Raw genomic sequence first — 21,504 nt, forward strand, 5'->3', positions numbered from 1 at the left:
TTCACTGCAGTGGTACGCTGTGGAATGCTAGGTAAAGTACAGTATCGGTCGGTTTAAACTTTGCTTATTGGTAGGTACACTGAAGGATGTTGCTTAAGTTTCCCATGAATGGCAAGTAGGACCAAATACACATTTTACAGTAAGTATTCACCAAAGTAATTTGTAATATATATAAATCTATTGAAACCTTGAAATCATGCATATTCAGTAAGGAGTACATTATAGAACTGATTTTAGTTATTGCCTTTGCGAAATATGTGTATAACTGTATACCAATGCATTATTGAGTAAATTCATGAGTTGACATTATTTCATTTAGAATTATAGTGTATCCTAAGCCTGGATTAAATACAATGATGGTGCTGAAACAGCCATGATAATATATAACTATAGAGTTGCCACAAATAAGATTGATTGAATTCAGCCCTAGTGAAATTTGTTGAGCTGAATGTCTGTCCCTATTGCCTTATTGGGACAACCAGCTTTATTGTCTATGTACTATTAATATTACCTTAATCTACAAAACTTGAATCTTGTTTTTTAATTTAAAAACTGTACTGTATGTGTTTTTTTGTGGGTTTTTTTTTTTTTTTTTTAAAGAAAAGCATGTCATTTTGTGGTGTAGGGATATCACTTGTACAGCACAGGGCTTACGATTAAGTACTTTATATACTTGCTTGTAAATGTTCTCATGGTATTTCAGTTTACTTGATCTCAAATGTCCTTCCTCTGGTAGCTGGGTAAGGGTTGCTTAAATATACTTCTGGAATGAGAAATTACAGGCAAGATATAGAGACCAGAACCAAATAAGAACTAAACAACAGAAACACACACAGGCACACAGCATAGGTATATACAGTACTGAAGTAGTACACTATGTGGCTATGCATTCAGTATGATCCATTTCACCACAGTGAAGCATAGTGAAAGCATGGTGAAGCATAGCTAAGCATTGTAAAGCCCAGAGAGCTATGGTAAAGCACATTTAAAAAAAAAAACATAGCATGGTAAACTATAGTAAATGCACAGCATTGCCATGAGAAAAGCTTTGGAAAGCATACCATGCTAATTTCCTGTTGTAAACTTTTATAAAGGATATGCCAATGTGAATGACTTGGTCCTATCATTATGTTAACAAGATACACTGTGTGAATAATTGATGTTGGCTTGTTTCAACAGGTAGCTTGGAATGGCAAAAGTACTGTAACAGCACAATGTAGACCGATTGAACTGCTGGTCTAATCATTTTAAAGACAACTGCATCATTTGCTGATTAGAGTACTGGGTGCTGATTACGTAAACAAAACGTCTCATGGTTAATTTATTTTCTAACATCTTCATGCCAGATAATCTCAGATGCCTCAGCAAATTATTATATTTCAGGTCACAGATTTATGCAATTTGACCGGTGTCCCTCACAAATGAAAATTAAAGATATGTTTTATAAGATATGTTAGACTTTTCTCATAATATCCAAAGATGTTGTGTAAATGTGGTCTGTGTAAAATACAGTGCTGTGATTCCTGGTGATTACAGTACCCAGACACTGCTCTTTTGTGTTTTCTCTAATGTAAATACAATGGTATGGGGGGTATAGTACAATACACTTCCCAGAGTACTGGAATAGTGTAAAAGAGTATCTGAACTATCTAATGCAATTTCGTTCTCTACATTTTACAAAAAAAGAGTAACTTTGTCATTTTCTAACATTTTCAATAAGTATGTATTTATGTTGATTATGGTGAAGTAAAGACTTGTGCATGTCTGAAGAATTTACCCAGAGTATTCATGCAATTACAATACTATAATGCATCGTGTGTATGTGGATCTGTAGGCAGGAAATGGTTGCGAGCACCTTCGGCAGTGACACAAGCTGTCTTCCTCAATATCTGAATAATATGCACACACATTTGTTTGACCCAGCTTAGGGCAGGGTTAGACCTGCAGTGCTGTGGTGCTGCTGGGCTGTCATTGAATTGATTTTTCTGTGACACCGACATTTCTGTTTATTCAGATGTACAGTTTGCGCTGCCCATATACTGTTTCACAGCCAAGGGAATTTGCAAATTACTGTTCTTGCCATATTTTCAGTTACGCTTTGAATTATTAATAAACTGACACACAATTATGGATTGATTTCATAAAGATTAAACCCTTACTACATATAAACAGGCTATTTATAAATTGTGGCAAAAATAATGGCTGTAAATTAGTTTCATTCCAGTGGCACTCTGTTCCAATGATGTATGTATTTGGTGACAACAATGGCCAGGTTTGTATACGTTCATATAACATATTGTACTTCCAACAGATTTATAATGCTATGGTATGAATTGTAAGTTTGTTTTCCACACAACCAGCCAAGGACATTTTTGTAAATAAACATAATATTAAGAACATAAGAACATTTCTGAACAAGAGGGGAGCCATTCTCGTTCCTAGTAGCTTGTGCGTGGTCACAACCGGCACTAAAGTTATAGCAATTATACAAGAAATGTTTTCAACATACTTTTAGAAAGCCACTTTTAAGTGTACAGTGTATCAAATTAAATATTGCCTGTTACAGTACTTGGCAGTGGGACTCTGCTTGAGATATCCAGGAGTGTGTACCAGCCTGTGACTTGTTGCCCATCTTTACTTTGTATAAGATGTTTTTTTTTTATCTTTGTAGGCAACTGGACAATGAGAGCACTGTGAGCAATAACACAATTCAGATGTTTTAATCTCAGAGAAATTTTAAGAAAACAATGTCACTTCCCATAATAGAAATAATGTGAAGTCATCTGTGATTAATGCAAACTAATTTGGAGTATTAAGTTAGGTAATTAATTAGTTTTTTGATTATGTAAATGCGGCTATCTTATTATTATAATCTATACTGCTGACAGCAAATGTTTTATAAAATCCATAGTATATGTTATTGTTATTGTTCTGTTCATTAATCCATATGAGTAGAAGATACTTAAGCAGTATAGCTCCGTTGAGATATCTTATTACAACCAATGTATTGAGAATTGGACACAAGTTGAGGAAAGTTAATCATTGTGATCGTTTTCAAAAGAAGAGTGGGATCTTTAAAATCTAGACACAATAACTCCTTCAAGAAAGGACTAAGACAATAAAAGCTTTGCACATGCTGTATAATGCATAACATTTTAAAATGAGTATTATGGTCACCATACAATGCTTGGCAACATAGGGACCAAATTTGAAGTCCTTGCTAAAAACTAGAAATGCATTTCAATTATTTTTAATTCAATGTCTTTTTTTAATACACTCTGTAGAAGGTTCTGAAATGGAAATGTTCTGAACTTTGCACTTGTGAGCAGGTGGGAGTTCAACAGTACAGATTGCCTTATAAAGACACAACACAAATCATGATGTGTCATTTGTCACTTCCTTCCCTTTTAGTTTGGGTGAGTTTAGTTGTCGCTTTTGCTGTTGCTGTTACTGGTTGTCTTTCTGCAGAGGAGATCAAAGAGTTTTTTTACTCAGAGCGAACCACGAGTGATCCACATTTTAACAAGGTAATATTTGAATTTGCCGCCTTTTATCCATTAGATTGTCTCCATTAGAGTTGAGCCCTGGAATTGTGCAGGGAGACCTTTGCTGGGCACGTCTGTCTGCTAATTTGTTAATGCACTACTGCTTTTTTAGCTCAATAGATGTTTGCAGGCTACACCACAGCTCCACAGCTCAACAGGAACCCAGTGGCCTCGCTCTGCAGCACACAGGCGTTATTGCTCAGATGGTGAGATTATATCTCGCACATGCGGTTAATATAACTGCCTTGGGCAAGTTACAAACACTGTTCATTCACTACAGTATATACCTGCATTCTTTTCTGTAAAATTGATCAATTGTAATTTGAGCATGGTATGGTTATTTTTAAGTTTTTAAATTTTAATATTGGGATCTTGGTTATATTATAATGTGTTTTAAAATTCACAGGGCTGGATGCTATTTCAAAGGATTTTTGTTCTCAGCTTTTCATATTATACTTTTGGGATCCGCGGGATGCTGCAATTTGAAGTATTTTAGATTCTAGAGTTTAGTAAATCTGTATTTCTGCTATATTGGGTTATTTAACATTATGGTATATTCTTACTGCACCGTCAATGAATGTTGGTCATACAGAATCACACCCAAATATTTCTAATCAGTTTTTGTCTTATTAAAGTATGTTTCACATGAAATCTGGTAACCATAATAAAGGCAAATGAGAATTACTCACCAGATTGATTCATGTAAAGGGATTTGACTAGACAGGAAAATATTGCTTATTAAAACTGTATGTCCTATTTTTGGATCATAACTTTAGGGATTTCCCACTACCAGTATAATAAAAACATATGTGGGAAATAAGCAGAAGTATTGTTAACATAAATGTGCTATTTAATGATGTATTAATTGCTTTATTCAATTTGAAGTGAAAGTTTCTTCTTTCAAATGAAACTGCTATCCCGAAGCTGAGTATAAAAACAAAATTCTATTCCTTTTCAGTAGGAACCTAAAATTAATTACAGCAGGTGTACTGTGACGTTTCCAAAATTCTATACGTTTTGTTTAATCACAGTGTATCATACTGTACTGTTGTTTGTTAAATTTAACATATTGATTTTATGTCAAAATAAAACAGTAACTGTAAATACGATTAGATTCATCATGGGATGCAATGTGGTCAATTGAATGAAATTACAGATATTATTATTATTATTATTATTTATTTCTTAGCAGACGCCCTTATCCAGGGTGACTTACAATCGCAAGCAAATACAAATACATTCAAGTGTTAATACATTCAAGATATTACACATCCTCCATCTACTGGATGGCTTGATTTTGATTCAGCCCTTGTGTCTGTTAGTAATGTGTGAGAGAGTTACTGTCAGACTGGTTCACCATTACAGCTGGTGCGAATTAGCGCCTTTGCTGTCTTTGAGACAGGCCAAGGATTTCATGTGCATAGAACAGAGGCTGGGGTTCAGTTTAAAATACTGCACCTTGCTCAACCCTTGCAGTAGCTTAAAAAATAGCTGCATACCAACTACCAAAAACTGAGACAAATATAATGGATGTTTTGTCTTTATTTTAATATCTATTTTAATCAGGTATTGTTCCTTGGTTCTTGTTTTAGATGCTGCAAGGGCACCACCATAATTGAAGTATAATACTAGGCCATGCGTTCATCACCTCTGCTCAGATGAATCATTAATTATGAATACTATTTCAGCTTTAACAGGAACATTTCTGAAGTATAGATCAAGAAAGCCCCTAGCCTCTCAAGAAAGAAATGGAAATTTGCTTGGAATTTTTCTGACAGAACTTAGAAGAAAAGGGAAACCCTAAACATCATCGCCTGTATGCCAGGTCCCCTTGAATCTGATGAAGTTGAATTAGGAAATAGAATTGAAAATAATAGTTGAGGGAAAAAAAATTAAGAAATCCACACCATTAATGCCTTTTCTTCACGCAGTGATTACCATTACTGTAGCTTAAGAAATCCAGCACCTTAAACAACCCATGCAAAAAGATATGTCTTAAGTTAAAAAGTAAAAAAGTATTTTAGATCTGTTCATTTTACATATATATATACCTGCATTGAAATCACTCTCTATAGGTTACCAATTCAGTGAATTGATGTCACAGGATGTGGTGTAGATGTAAAGTATATAGTGGGTGCCACTCTATGACGGCTGCATGCATCCCATAGCTATGCATCTGATGAGTGGGTTGAGGTGGAACATGCTGGGGATGTTCACATAGAAGGGGTTTCTATGCTGTTTACATGCTGGATATAAAAAAAAGAAAAAAGATACAAAAATACATATACTGTGCTCAATCTATATTACATGATTCGATAATCCGCTAATTCAGTTAATTCACGGATAGGCCATATTGACAGTTCATTGTATATATATCACTGTGTAAGCGCTCTTCACTAAATCACAGTTTTCAATATGTCACTACATTTTGATTTGAAAAAGACAGATAGTGAAATAAAGAGGGAACCCTGTACATTTGAATCAGGATTTGTTTTAAAGGGTTAAAATCAGATTCTGCATATATATATATATATATATATATATATATATATATATATATATATAGTAATTGCATCAAACCAAATTGTTCATGGCATTTATTTTTAAACGTGCTGCGGCTGAGGTAAAATTGCTAAGAGACACTGACAGGAACTAAAAATGTTTAAGTTCTCTTTTTCCTAAACAAGGTTTACACACCTACCAAACTGGCACGCAGGATAACTGAAACCTTGTTCTCTTTGACTATTGTGAAACAATGGCTTATTAACCAAAACCAAATACTGTATTTCAATACATTAAACAGGCTGTGCATTAAACATCACACATCGCTTCCTATGAAGACCATAGAACTCAGTTAAAGGAAACTAATTGTGCGCATATTGCAAGGACACTTCTTTCATGTAGTTCAGTGGTTTGGAGGTTCATGAGGTTTAGAATTAAGCCATTTTCAAGCCGAATGACTCCTGCAGGTTGTGTTAGTACTATTGTGAACTGAATTTTTTTTGTGTGTATATGGATACTCTTTTAAATTTAGTCTTATTTGTCAGTTAGAATGAGAATGTCAAGATTCTAACTACCGTAGAAATATCAACAGTGATCCTGATTGGCTGAGACAATCCATGAGACAAGAAGAGCAGCTAGGCTCCAGATTCAAAGCAGCAGACCAGATGCAAACCGATATATAAAAAAATGATTTCATACTCTAATGTAGCCATGTAGGGTTCACACCCTGTCATTCTGATCAGTGGTTAGGCATGATAGCATCTTGTTACTGTAAATAAATATAGGGTACAGGGTGTGATGTTGCCTTAAAACTGAAGCAGCCGAGTTACACAGCTAATTGTAATCAGTTGAAATGCTTTCAGATCAGAATGCATTAACCCTTAATGCCCAACATCTTTTCACATACAGTAGTCTTCCCAGAACCAAATTACAACAATACAGTGTTAGGAGTCTCTAACCATGTTGTGTACAGATTCAAGACTGAATACATTTATTACCGTGAGGGTTTTTAACTTCTGTCTAATTTCCTAAAAACTTTCATATTAAATGCTTTTAAACGTTTAAACTTAATTGTATTGGGAATGTCTAACCAACCAGAAGTCATCATATTACACGTGTATAAGAAATGTAATAATGCATATGAAATAAATTGGCCCGCATTGTACACTTACTACTATGTAGACACTATGGCTAACCCCTGTATTGCATAACCTCTGCATATTTCGGAGGGAAAATTCTCTATGTTTAACACTTGGATAAAAATGTAAGTGTTTAAACTTTAAGCATTCACATCCCTAGTTACTGTGCAATGGTGTGAAATGGACAGGCATTTTGAGATTGGTAAACTTGTATGGGGATTTTTACACGATGCTTTTACTGTGTCTGTGCTTTACTGTAAACTCTTAGAGAGGAATGTTTGTATATGGTTCAAGCTGTCTTGGATGAGATCATTTTTTCAGATATGTTTGCGGTTTTTTGCTGAAGTAGAAGTTGTTAGAGGAAGTTTCATAACGAAACACAAGCAGAAGTTAATGCTGCAGGCACTGCAGAATTCTGCCGCTATTTCATTTGATGTTGATGGAACATTCCAGATTTTAAGATACACATTATTTTTGAAAAATAAAAGGGAACTAAATTAAAAGCCAACGAAAAAGGGAATACTGAGTCCTCTTTGTAACTGATGAGATCTGTCACTTAGTAAAACAAGACTATGATCCCTGTTATGTCAGACATTTCCTTCAAAATTCTGACAATTAAAAGTTTTAACAGAATTATACCACTACGAATTGAGACGTATCACTGCTGTGAGAAACACCCATAGACCTAGTAAGAATATCATTGTGAATGTGGACAAAGAAACAAGCATTTATTTTTGTATTACTGTACTGCCCTCTTGTGCCTGATCGCTGGTTTCTATGAAAGAGGATCCATGCACTAAATAAGAATATGTGATTTTAGGTTTCAGTTGCTGAGCATTTGAGACGATGGCTGCACCAACACAGTACTCTCAGGAGGAAATAGAGGAGCTGAGAGAAGCTTTTTCAAAGATCGGTGAGAGATCCCCTCAGAATCTGACACAACTACCTCACGTCTGACACCTGTCACCAATGTATTAAGAGACTGTTACTGATTTATACTGTGTGTATTTTCTGATAGTTTGTATCAGATGGCTTGTATCTGATGGAAACGGTGTTGGATTAAAATGCACTATTCTTTTGAATTATTCTTATTTAACTGTATATTATAAGCTGGTTGTAAAGTTCATGTCAGCATGCAGTGTATAGAACCCTGCAATATTCTATATATTCTATTTAGTTGCTACTGCAGTTGCTTTCCATTACCAGCCTGCCAGGTTGCTTTCAGACAGTTTGTTAATTCAGACAGATATTATTATTATTTATTTCTTAGCCGATGCCCTTATCCAGGGCGACTTACAATTGTTACAAGATATCACATTATTTTTACATACAATTACCCATTTATACAGTTGGGTTTTTACTGGAGCAATCTAGGTAAAGTACCTTGCTCAAGGGTACAGCAGCAGTGTTCCCCACCTGGGATTGAACCCACAACCCTCCGGTCAAGAGTCCAGAGCCCTAACTACTACTCCACACTGCTGCCCTCTACTCTTTCTAGCTATCTACTCTGTCTACCTCCCCTGTTGTTTTATTAGTAAGGATGTGGTCATCTCGCCCCTGACATTTTCAGAGGTTTGCAGGTATTAAACCAAACTTCCTTTTTCACTTGACAAGCACAGATAGTTTATCTCTACCTAAATCCTAAACTAAGAGACACTGGTCCACTCATGGTTTGAATTGTATTTATTTGAAAGTGTTAATGACGGATTTAACCTAGATGGGTAACGCTTTATCTGTTGTGATTTATGTTATCATATGCCTGATGATACATCATGATACTAAAAATCATTGTATAGGTAGCTTTCTGATAAACCGTGTTGCTAATCATCAAAAAATGTAATAATATGCCATACTGATTAATACATTTGTACAGTAAAAGCTTTTTATTCAGAAAAAAATAAGTGATGCTTTAACAGAAAGGGATTCAAACAAAAGATTAAAAATATGCATGAAAGATGTGTTTTACAATGTGCCACAAGAAAAAATGATTAAGTTTTGGTACTGTAATGCAGTAATATTCTTTCTTTCTTTCTTTCTTTCTTTCTTTCTTTCTTTCTTTCTTTCTTTTTGCAGATGTTGATTCCAATGGGTTCATCACCACCAATGAACTCAATGACCTATTCAAGGCAGCCAATTTTTCCTTACCCGGTTACAGAATCCGTGAAATCATTCAAAACCTCATGTCTACAGGAGACTTGAATAATGATGGACAGATCAGCTTTGACGAGTTCATAAACGTAAGTCAATGGTGGTCCTATGCTAGCAAATGTCCAAAATGAGTGGTTTCCTTCTTGGCAAGTAACATAGAAACTGTCAAATAGAGGAAAATGTTCGTAGTGGGCCCTATTTACAAAAAGGTTAGGATTGTTTTAAGCAATGTTTGATTTGACTGTTTTTCAGAACGCTTTACATTTATTTTTTGCCACTGACAGGATGTATTACTTTATTTTCTCTTTTCAAAGCACTATTTAACCTAACATAATGTTCATAAAACAGTCCTTAAAACAGCCCTTAAAGTTTTATGAATAGGAATTCCTGAATAATTAGACATTTAAGAATCAGGTTTAATAAAAGCAAACAAAGCATAGTGTGGTGTCTCTTATAAAACTTTACCATGTTATATTTGCATGATATTTTTGCAGTTTTCCCATGCTTTTCCCATGGTTATACTATGCATTCAACATAGTTTACCCTAGTTTGCCATGTTTATTAATATTGTTTTCTATACCTTACAATATTTTACAATGCTTACCTATGCTTTACAGTGCTTTCACTATGCTTTATTACACTTTGCTATGCTTTTACTATGGTAAACTTTTATGAGGGGTATATATATTGTATATCTGTTCTAATTTCATGGTGGTATGCCTGGGAAATTAATGATATATATTTCAATTAAATAGAAAAAAAAAAGTTTTTTAAAAGGCCTGTTCTTTTTTAAAAAATAAAAAGGTTGTCCATGGGTTAAAGAGCACAGAAGTTGCCAAAACCTTCAGAAAGGCCATCAATAAGAAGGAAGGAATCTGTGCCATTGGTGGAACCTCAGAGCAGTCTAGCGTAGGAACACAGCACTCCTACTCAGGTAAGCAGCAGAGCCATTTCAGAGCACAGTCACTGCTCAAAAGATGGGCAACAATTGATCCATTAATCAATTATTGATCGCCATTGCTTTTTTTTTTTGCCTGAATTAAACATTCATTGATCGATTAATCACCCTGGTTCCCTATTTGGAGCTGCCCAGTAACACGTGCTTTATTTTCATGTTGCTTGACTGAAGCTCCCCTGTTTGAATTTGTTTTGTGATGAGAAATGTAATGAATAAAAAATCGGATATACACAGGCACGTTTTGAGCTGTATTTGAAGGCTTTAGTGAGGTCACATTTTTTGTTTCTTGTGTTTGAATAATACAGTCCTCTCAATGCAGTCAAACTTTCTGTATACTACTTTATAGACAAGCCCACCTGCCCTTTGTTGAAATGAGTGCTGCTATATAAGCCCTCCTTTCAGGGTTTATGGGTTTAAAGCCACCCTCACTAATTTGGAATACCTGTTCTTGTATTAATAGAGGAAGAAAAGTATGCCTTCGTTAACTGGGTTAATACAAAGCTAGAACACGATCCAGACTGTAAGCATGTTCTCCCGATGGACCCCAATACAGACGACCTGTTCAGCGCAGTCGGGGATGGGATTGTTCTCTGGTAGGGGCTCCTATATTTACTTCGAACTGATTATTATTCATTTCTTAGCAGACTCCCTTATCCAGGGCGAATTACAATTGTTACAAGATATCACATTATACATTATTTCACATTATACAGTTATCACATTATTTTTACATACAATTGCCCATTTATACAGTTGGGTTTTTACTGGAGCAATCTAGGTAAAGTACCTTGCTCAAGGGTACAACAGCAGTGTCCCCCACTGGGGATTGAACCCACAACCCTCCGGTCAAGAGTCAAGTGCCCTAACCACTACTCCACACTGCTGCCCCAAAGCATTACTGCTTTGTTTCACAACACTTTTTTTTAAGCTGCAGCTATGGGATCTTTCTAGGTATAACTGTTTTGTATTAAAAGGCCTGTATTAAAAATTGTATTAAAAATTCTTTGAATATTTATTTATTTATGTATTTATTTGTATTGTTTATCCCCCTGATTTCACAATTCTGGCTCCACTTTGTTGGGGAAAAAAAGAAGTATGAATTGAATTTTGTATTCCCCAGTTAAAGAGCTGCACTGTAGGTGTACAGGTCACAGGTTAATGGACACAATCAGGGGTACCAGCTGAAGACGTGTTTGAGAGCTCTGTAGAGGCCAGAGGGAATGCTTTAAACTTCTGAGTTTGTAAAAGTCACCAGGATGTGATGACTGAAACCAAAAATGATACACAAGGTGAATCTAAACAAGAAGAATCCATTAGTTAAGTTGAATTTTCTCATTCCAGTAAGATGATCAACCTTTCAGTGCCTGACACCATTGACGAAAGAACAATCAACAAAAAGAAACTCACACCTTTTACCATCCAGGTACTGGATATACACAATGCAGCTCTAGTATTCATTATTACATGCAGCATCTCTAGATGTTTACCAAGATCAATTTGAAGATCAGCATGCATTATGCATTTACATTCAGTTGTGCTACAAAGGAACCAATTACAGAGCTTTAATCGTGTGTATTTTAACTGATATTTGACAGGAAAATCTGAACCTGGCTCTGAACTCAGCCTCTGCTATTGGGTGTCACGTAGTGAATATCGGGGCGGAGGACCTGAAGGAGGGGAAGCCCTACCTGGTGCTGGGTCTGCTGTGGCAGGTCATCAAGATTGGCTTGTTTGCAGACATTGAAATCAGCAGGAACGAAGGTAAAAAAGAAGCTTTGAGTAGATAGCCTCAATATATAAAAAGCAGATATGCTAACCAAGGTTTTTTAAATCCATTTTCTTACCTCTTATTACCGTTTGTTGAATATGTTTGGTGTAAAATCACCTGCATTATACATGCAACATGATTTTAAAATGGAGAGGAGAGGAGAGGAGAGTCATGCACTGTGTTATAAAAGAACTGTAAATAGTGGAAAGGGCAAGTATCTGTTAAGTTTGTGTTGCAGGAGCTGAGACTAGCTCTACTTGCTTATCAGTTAGTTTTTTAAAACAGGAATACCCCAGTATATAAAGTAGGACTCCGTTGACCGCTAATAAAAGTGTGCCACTGGTGTACGGTGTCTGTGCAGCAAGGTGGCGCTACATCACAGACACACAGTTACAAATCTGCAGATCTACACACTGCTTGTTGATTGATACGGTACACTGTGTTACCTTATACTAGAATATTTATAATTTAGTCATTGAAACGGTAAAATAACCCTATGTGATATTTTAACAGAGATTGTGTTAAACTGAGAGTCTGGTTCTAAGAGGTCTACTTTTTGTCTATACGCCACCTGGTGGATATCATCTATTACCACTATATGTAAATATGATTCATATAGTGGAACTTGGGACATTGTTTTAAGCACTTCAAATTTGAAAAGAAATCAAAAAGTCTTGGGGTGTACAAATGGTTCTTAATCTGAATGCTTTATTTGTTAGTTTATTTTATTTTACTATGTACAGTATGCAATTGTGTACTGTATTTTTTATTTGAAAGACATCCTGTTCATTAATTAGGATATACTAATCAATCCACTGTTCTGTCTGTGCCCAGCCCTGATCGCTCTGCTGCGGGACGGGGAGAGTCTAGAGGACCTGATGAAGCTGTCACCAGAGGAGCTCCTTCTGCGATGGGCCAACTACCACCTGGAGAACGCTGGCTGCAACAAAGTCAACAACTTCAGCTCAGACATCAAGGTAACCCCCTGCGGTCAACTGCATGGCTCTTCATTCTGACAAGTACCTTTTTGGAATGTTTTCTCTTTTCGTGCACATCACACAGCACAGCAGATCCAGTTTCAACTTTGTCTACTTGCTTAATTTCATTAGTTTTACCTAATAATTCTGTTAGAGCGTTTTGAATGACTTGCCTACAAATACTGTAATTCTCATTGATACAAGAAAATGATTACCAAGTCTCTAAAATGCATGCTGTTACTTTGCACACAGATTTGCAGTTTATACTTTTTTTTTTTTTTACAATCTACTGGAATCTAACTCATCTTGCTGTCATGCTGTTGCTTTATCTTATCTTAGTCTCCTTCTGCTGAGTCTCATGTAAGTCTCTATTTTTCTGGTTTCTCTATGTATTTGCTATTCTACTCCTAGGATTATCCTGAATTTGTTTATGTTCCTTTAATGACTGATTGTGCAAACATGTGTCTGTTGAAGTAAAAAGCTGCACATCCTTTAACTTCTAACTACTTTGAATCCTAAATATTCCCGACATAATAATGGAATGTCCCAAGGCAACATTTATAAGCCCTGGACCATGCTCCATGAGTCTCTACTGTAATATCATGCTCCATTTTGTTTAGAAAACATCAATAATACCACACCTTGCAATATAATAATTGGCTTAGGAAGCTATGGCCAGAAATTTTGCATTATCCTATAGAATTAACTAATTTTGCTTCATAAAGTCAAATGAAACCTGCTGAATAATGTTAAGTTAAAATCTTGCATTACATACTGCTTTGTAGTTTCCATATACATAATGAAAAACGTACAAACTGAAAAATATGACATTTCAAAATCTAACATGAAATACTGTACTATTATGGCGTTCGGTAGACTTTTACAATATCATTTTGTAGTTTATTTGATTACCTGGATACGGGCGTCCGCTAAGAAATAATACATGATGATAAATAAAAAATCAAAATTATGTTCATATACAGTAGTTTTTTTTTTTTTTTTTTAAATATGTCTCAATCCTAAAAATCTAGTTGATGCAAATTGAAAATGATTAAATGCAATAAAAAAAAAAACTATTAATGTAATAAACTGTTGACGAATTGTCAGAATCTGTTGATTAATCCAGATGTGTTTAGTATCTGAGCCTTTCTTAGGGCCAAAAACACGTTGAAATCTAATGCTTATCCTTTCGGTATGTGTTAATATACGCTAATATACGTGCTTTTTTTTTTTTTGTAGCTGCTTTACCATGTCTGATGCTGTAGTCCACCCTGGCTTCTCTCTCTCTCCTTGATGGCTTAACCCTTTCATCCTTGTTTATTTTGTATTGAACATTCTGCTGTTCTTTGGACTTTTTGCTGTCTTCTGCCTCTTAACTTAGCTAATGACTTCTGCAACCTTGCAAAGGTATCTTTCTTCATATATATAGAAGTTTGATCTAACTTTATGTTGTATAGTATTTATAACATTATTTGTTGTGTCAGTTAAAAGTATTTAAGTTTTGGCGTTCTTTGCTACTAGTTACTGATTTCCTTTGTTTCATTGCTTAAGGATTCCAAAGCCTATTATCAGCTGCTCAATCAGATTGCACCCAAGGGAGAGGAAGATGGGATACCTGCCATTGAAATTGACATGACTGGTTTAAGAGTAAGTCCTTACAGTTCATGTTTTGGTCTTTAAATGGTCATCCCGCAGCCATACAAGTTTGTTGGTTGTTTTTTGGATCTTTTAAGACTACATGCAAAAAGCCTAAATAAAAAGGCTGACTTTTATGACAATTTAGAATAATAAGCTTTGAGATTTTAACCCAGTGTCTGTTATTTCAAAGAAGAGATGTTTTGTGTTATTTTCTCACTGCACTGCCTTACCACATCCTAACCCATGATGGTAACCAAGGCAGCAGGGAGGTCAGTGAAGAAATGGCCACCGGTGCTCAATTCAATCCGAAAACTTGACTTAACCCCATTAGGAACAGGATGATGTCAAGAGAGCCGAGTGCATGCTGGTACAGGCTGAGCGACTGGGATGTCGGCAGTTTGTCACGGCTACTGACGTTGTGCGTGGAAATCCCAAGCTGAACTTGGCTTTTGTTGCCAACCTGTTCAATAAATACCCAGCTCTACAGAAACCAGAAAACCAGGACATCGACTGGAGTTCTATTGAAGGTGAGGAGACATCTCTGATCAAAAGGCAAACCACCCAGAAAACTGGAAATGTTGTTTCTTTGCTTTTGTAACTATTCAATGCATGGCAAAGGGTAACCTTTCCTCTGTTGTCTAGGTGAAACAAGAGAAGAAAGGACTTTTAGGAACTGGGTGAATTCACTGGGTGTCAATCCACGAGTCAATCATCTTTATGGGTAAGGAGCGAGATATGTTTAGCCAGACTGTTAAACGTCTCTTGAATCTTGGGAATTTAGACATTTTGTTAGCTCTTAATGTTATTCACTGTTTCAGAGTTGAAAAGTAACTGACAGAGACTTTATACCAGTATGAAGTTGTTGAATTTCCATATTAGCACTAGTCTTGGACTACCTTACCAGTTAGAGGACTGAGAATTCTGAAATGCTTGTTTGTCATGTTTGCTCTTGCTGTGTTTTATATTAATTTATTTATCTCACAAGCAGAACTGAAGGATAGTATTCACTGCACAACAGAGGACGGATTTCTAGGCTTTTGGTCCAGCTCAGTATTAGCAACATTTTTTTTTTATCTGAACAAGCAAAAAGGCTGTTAATATTATCAGAACAAGTATGTCAGTGCCATTCATCCCCAGCAATGAGTGCAAGTACAACATCAGAGACATCAATGACATGAGAAAGTAGATTACCATGACCACCGCATGCACCCTAAATGTTTTTTTTATTGTTTTTTTTATAAATAAAATACAGTTCGATATTCATCTAGTGTCCTAGAATTTTGCTGACTTCTTTAACAACAGTTTAGAATACTTTTCACGAACCTCTAGCTTTGTAAATGGGGTACAGCCATTTGCTGTTGACATTTTTAAATCTGGTTACACACTCAAAAGAAAAAAAGAAAATAAATACAGAATCTACTGTATAAGTGCCTGTGACAGTCTGGCTCGCAGTGGTGAGGTTGATGACGTCACGGACCAGGAAGTAACTCAAACCAAAACAGTGGATGGGCGGGTGAAGCTGAATGCAATTGCATTCAGCGTATTTAATAAACAAACAAATGATTTTCACAAAACAACAAAACACAAAACAAAAGGGCACGAGGGCCAAACGAATAAACAAACAAACAAGTAAGTGTCGTGCTGGATAATCCAGCACGTTTTAGCAATTGTTTTTCGAATGTTGCTCGCTCTCTCCGCTCCCCATACTCTCCTTTGTACACCCAACCTCGAGTGCAGAGAGCTGCAGGTTTATATACTCTGGCCGAGGGATTAACTAGTAGTTAATTATCTTATTATCCCTCGGCCAGAGTCTGCACGCGTTTGGTAAGGATGCATGACTGTCAGCTAGTTAAATAATCAGTAGCTGATCAGCCATGCATCCTCACAGGGTTTTTAAATATATAATAAAAGACGCGGCGCTTTTACCCGCGCCGTAAACAAAAATACAAATAATAATACTAAATAATACTAATAAACAGGTCAGGGAGTACTGTACTTGTCTTTGTCCTGTTTTTACGAAACATCTGAATAGGATTTTGAAGTTTATAATTGCATTCAGATACATTAGCGAATGCCATGAGGCCAGTAGAGGTGTTGTAACAAAGTCACAATTATTTCATGTAAAACCACATCCTGAAAAAGTAATCTGGTTGTAAGACATTCACTTACCTCTTGCAGGGATCTGGCCGATGCTCTGGTAATCTTCCAGTTGTATGAGAAGATCAAGGTTCCAGTCGAATGGAGCAGAGTGAACAAACCACCTTACCCCAAACTAGGAGGCAACATGAAGAAAGTAAGTTGCCATCCCAGCCAAATCACCCCACCCCCACCCCCCATTATAGGGCAGGTGCAATGCCATGAGCAAGGGAGAATGGTGATGTAAAAGTAACATTATCAGATTTCTACATAACAGAGGTACTATTTTTTATTTATGTATTTATTTATTTTTTTAAATACAGTGTTTACAATAATGATTATTTTTATATTGTTACAAAGCTGGAAAACTGCAACTACGCTGTTGAATTGGGGAAGAACAAAGCCAACTTTTCCCTGGTGGGTATTGCCGGGCAGGACCTGAATGAAGGAAATCACAAACTAACCCTGGCCTTGATGTGGCAGCTGATGAGAAGGTAACTTCACCTTGTGGCCTGATGGGAATCTCTTATTGAATAAAAAAGAAAAGAAAATGTCAAACTGAGATTTTTTCATTGGAATTCTCTGAACTGCTTTTGAACAGTCAGCCAGCACAAAGCCATCCTGTGAGATTCTGACAGCTCTGTATATTTGTGTTCGAAGCTAAATTGGTAAAAATTTTATAAGTAAAAAAAAAAAAAAAAAGCCTGACCAAACATTCTTTATGTAAAAACAGGTAACAGGTACAATTATTTGGCTAACAAGAAGCTACTTCAAAATTGCTGATATTGTAATAAAGGGTGTTTTATCTACCAAATATAACTAAGAAGAACTATTGCTAATATAAATAGTTTTATAATGTAGTCACTCTTCCGGCCATTGGATTTTATTGTAATTACATATGTTGAAAACTGTTACTACAGTGTAACTACATTGTAATTAGAGTTCTGCCTGTTATTATAAAGTATTTTATAATGTTTAGCAATGCTGTCCAATCCTTTTTAAAATGTATTTTTGCTAGACACTATTTTTCAGATTAAACTGGCACTCTATTTCAGTACTTAAATGCGATAAACTTGTTAGTTTTGTTGCATTTTGACAGCAGCTTCTATTAAAGACAACCATCTGTCTTTGTACTCTTTTCAAACCTATTAACAGCCTTAATGGAAGCTCGTAATCAAAAGAGCCACATTGTGAACCTCAGTGAGATTATGTTGCATATTGCTCAAGAGCCATCAGTTGCACAGCTGTGATATACAGCGTTAATTTACAAACCGTCATTAAATATAAAATTGCATATTTACCACAAGATTCCATATTTTTTGTAGATACACCCTGAATATCCTTGAAGATATTGGTGGTGGTGAGAAGGTCAATGATGACACTATTGTCAGATGGGTTAACCAAACACTGTCTGAGGCTGGGAAAGACACCATCTCAGGCTTCAAGGTATGTCACAGTGGAACGTTTCCTGCAATCTGCAGTAACAGCACCAAATATACACAGTACAGATGAGGATTGTGAAATATCAGAGCTATCGTAAGTAATGTATCCTTGTTTAAATTTACCTTTGTCATCACATCCCGGTGACTTTTTAAAGGGGTTTAGAACCTCAACGTGGCCTCAGCAGAGCTCTCAGAAACATGTCTCGTCACCAAGGTGTAACTGTTAACCTGTCCCCCTTCAACAGTCTCCCGTTGTGAATGTGAGAAAATACACCATTTGTTCTGTGCAGTATTTATTAGAAACATATTTCTTAAGTCCACTAGTAAGGTGCAAAGAGGCATCCACAGTTTGGATCATCTTGTTTTTGCTTTACTAACCCTTTCCCATCTTAAACCTACCAGGGTCAGTATAAAATAAGTGCTGATAATGCCTTTGTTATGCAGGATGGTCAAATCAGCACCAGCATGCCAGTACTGAATCTAATTGACGCAATCCAGCCCGGGTCAATAAGATACGACCTCTTGAAGATAGAGGATCTATCAGAGGAAGAGAAGCTCAACAATGCCAAGTATGTGTTTATTTCAGATATCCTGTTCTTAACATGGCTTCATTGTGATGAAAATATTATGGGTCTTTGCTTTTTACTTACTGTAATTAGGGACATGCAGATTTACAAGTACAACACTGCTTTATCGTGTGAGTACAATATAAGCAAGTCTAGCGCAACAAATTGAGCGCAGGTGATTATTGTTGCTAGTAATTAAAGCCTTGAAGGCTGTACTAAAGTCATCTTTACTGTATTCTAAAACAAACATCAAGTTGTCTTCATTCCTCTTTTACTTAATTTACACAGCCAGTTGCAGTGGAGTAACAATGGTTTTTAAAATCCATTTGTCTTCAGCACCCTTTGTTCAGTTTCCTACATTTTGAAACACCTCTGAATGTACCAAGGGCCTGATTTTTAAAACTTTTAAGTGGATTTTGAGTACATACTGTATATTCACTTGTACCAATTTCAGTAGTATAAATCTGCAATGTGCAAAAATAAAATTGATGTGCTTTTTTAATTCCAGAGCTTTATTATCAGACATTTGCCCAACAGCAGTTTTGAAACTCAGACCCTATGTCCAGGAGGTGAAGGGTGTCTTGATAACCCAGCTTAATATGCTTTAGATAAACTTAATCCTTGATTGCTATAACCAATCGAATACAATTTTCATGGATTTCTTCTGACATGTTTGTGGGTTATCCATTTTTTTTGATAACCCACTCTTTAAATTCTGCAGAAGAAAAATGATGATGATGGTGATGATGATAAGCATATTACGTAGACTCTGAAATTGTGTCATAATTCATTCCATTATTTTTCATTTTAGATACGCCATCTCCATGGCGAGGAAGATTGGAGCCCGAGTATATGCCCTCCCAGAAGATCTGGTTGAAGTGAAGCCCAAAATGGTCATGACAGTGTTCGCCTGCCTGATGGGCAGAGGCATGAAGAAAGTGTGAAGAGACAATGCAATCGCTCTCCCTGGATGCTTTCCCTCACTGACTCACATTGGACTTAACCAATAGATGTAGTGCCTCTACTAGGAAAATTAACAAATATGTGCCATCGAATTGCACTCTTTGCAGCAGACACAATTTATTTAATCTTTCTTGTGAAACAGTTCAGATAAAAAAAATATAATAATCATTTGTTGCTGATTGGAAATGCAAATGAGTTACTTAAGAATTTTACTTTGAAAGCCTGTCACTGATTATAATACCGGTATTATTATTATTATTATTATTATTTTTTTTAACAAATTAACTGTTTTGTGTTTGGCGTGCTATTTTGGGACTGTCAGTGTTCACATGATATGTTCACATATATATAAATAAAAGGATCACAATAACATTTATATTTATGCACTAAAAACACCACTTGGCAGTAGTAAACTTCAGCTTCAAAAGTGCTGCAGTAAACTTAAGATTCTCAGAATGATGCATGGTTGCTTCAGTTAAACGTATATGTTCTCTACTACATCTGAGTAGATCTGAGTGCTGCATTGATTAAGTTAATTTAGCAACAATTATTTGAAGTATTGCTCCTTGTAATTAGAGCAGAAGATTATGATTTACTAAAATAATAAATCCCAAAATAAGACCCAAATCAAAGAAAGGAGCGATGTGCATTTTAAATGATACCTGAAGAGCTGAATTAAAACAAAGTTTACGGTGGCACCATAGCTAGACTTCTGAAGGACGCTGTAACAGTTTAGATTCAGTCCAGGTCTTAATTAAAGAATGAGTGTGTCATCTATTAAAATTGTAAGAAACCATTTACACATTGTCGTCAAATCCTTTGTCATGTTTTTTTTTCTTTCTTATTGGGTCCTATTACTAGCTTTTTAATAAACTTTTGTACTAAAATAACTGGTATTTTGTATTTATAATAAGCAGCATGATAAACAGCATATCAAGATTTTGTGGTTAAAAAAATATATTTTTATATCCATCAAGTATTCAGCCATAAATAAATGCGGGGACAATTATTGCCTATTTTACTCAACTTAGACCCCATTCTCTCTAAATCAATAGGTATCTATAATTTACAATCATTCCAGCAAATATTTTAGTGAAGTGTGGGTTTCTGATACCACATTTAAGTACAGTATCGGTACCTATAGCTACAAGTAACTTTTTCATGTATATACGTCTTGTTTTGCCATGTTATATTTGCTTCCAGTTTCTTCAAAAATCACATAATATAGTGTGTTACAGAAACACAGTAAAACAACACAGGCTTTGGTTGCATGTAAGATGGCAGTCAGTTAGATGGCAGTCATTTTGTTGGACTGATTGGAAACAGCACTGTGGTTGGGAGGATGTGTCTCCTACGATGCAGGTCTTCAGTGGATATGTACATTGTCAACTTAGCTATAGCCAACCTGTTGTTCATATCCACTCTTCCATTTTGGACTCTTAACACCTTCCAGAATAAGTGGCCCTTTGGGTCGGTTATGTGTTAGCTTTGTTCATTTGCCTCATCACTCAATATGTATTCAAGTGTCTTCTTCATCACATGCCTGACCATTGATCGATACTTTGCTATTGCTTATTCAAGAACGTCACTCAAGATGCAACGCATTGGCAGGGCCATTGTATCTTGCCCATCAGGCATGCCTGATCTGGGTGACAGCTTGCGCAGTCAGCCTCTCAACTGTCTTTCTGCATCAGAGCAGCTTCTTCAAGGAAAGGAACACCA

At 36.0% G+C, this 21,504-nt stretch overlaps 1 protein-coding gene across 3 annotated transcripts; it reads left to right on the top strand.

Moving 5' to 3' along the window:
* Positions 1-3: 3 nt before the first annotated feature.
* On the top strand, positions 4-20,578 carry lcp1 (lymphocyte cytosolic protein 1 (L-plastin)). Of its 3 annotated transcripts, none has more exons than XM_034009722.3 (16): positions 4-139; positions 8,007-8,099; positions 9,260-9,423; positions 10,139-10,268; positions 10,753-10,885; positions 11,634-11,715; positions 11,888-12,053; positions 12,895-13,037; positions 14,589-14,684; positions 15,007-15,202; positions 15,318-15,396; positions 16,854-16,968; positions 17,172-17,305; positions 18,137-18,257; positions 18,698-18,822; positions 19,631-20,578. In XM_034009722.3, exons 2-16 carry the CDS (start codon positions 8,033-8,035, stop codon positions 19,761-19,763), a joined length of 1,884 nt encoding a protein of 627 aa, XP_033865613.3. In that variant the 5' UTR covers positions 4-139; positions 8,007-8,032; the 3' UTR covers positions 19,764-20,578. The 3 variants fall into 3 exon arrangements, with proteins under 3 accessions (XP_033865613.3, XP_033865612.3, XP_058886153.1); XM_034009721.3 differs by lacking the exon at positions 4-139 and adding an exon at positions 3,396-3,527; XM_059030170.1 differs by lacking the exon at positions 4-139 and adding an exon at positions 3,678-3,751.
* The last annotated feature ends 926 nt before the right edge of the window (positions 20,579-21,504 follow it).

The sequence above is a fragment of the Acipenser ruthenus genome, chromosome 9, assembly GCF_902713425.1.
Source record: "Acipenser ruthenus chromosome 9, fAciRut3.2 maternal haplotype, whole genome shotgun sequence".
In the NCBI taxonomy this organism is placed as follows: domain Eukaryota; kingdom Metazoa; phylum Chordata; class Actinopteri; order Acipenseriformes; family Acipenseridae; genus Acipenser; species Acipenser ruthenus.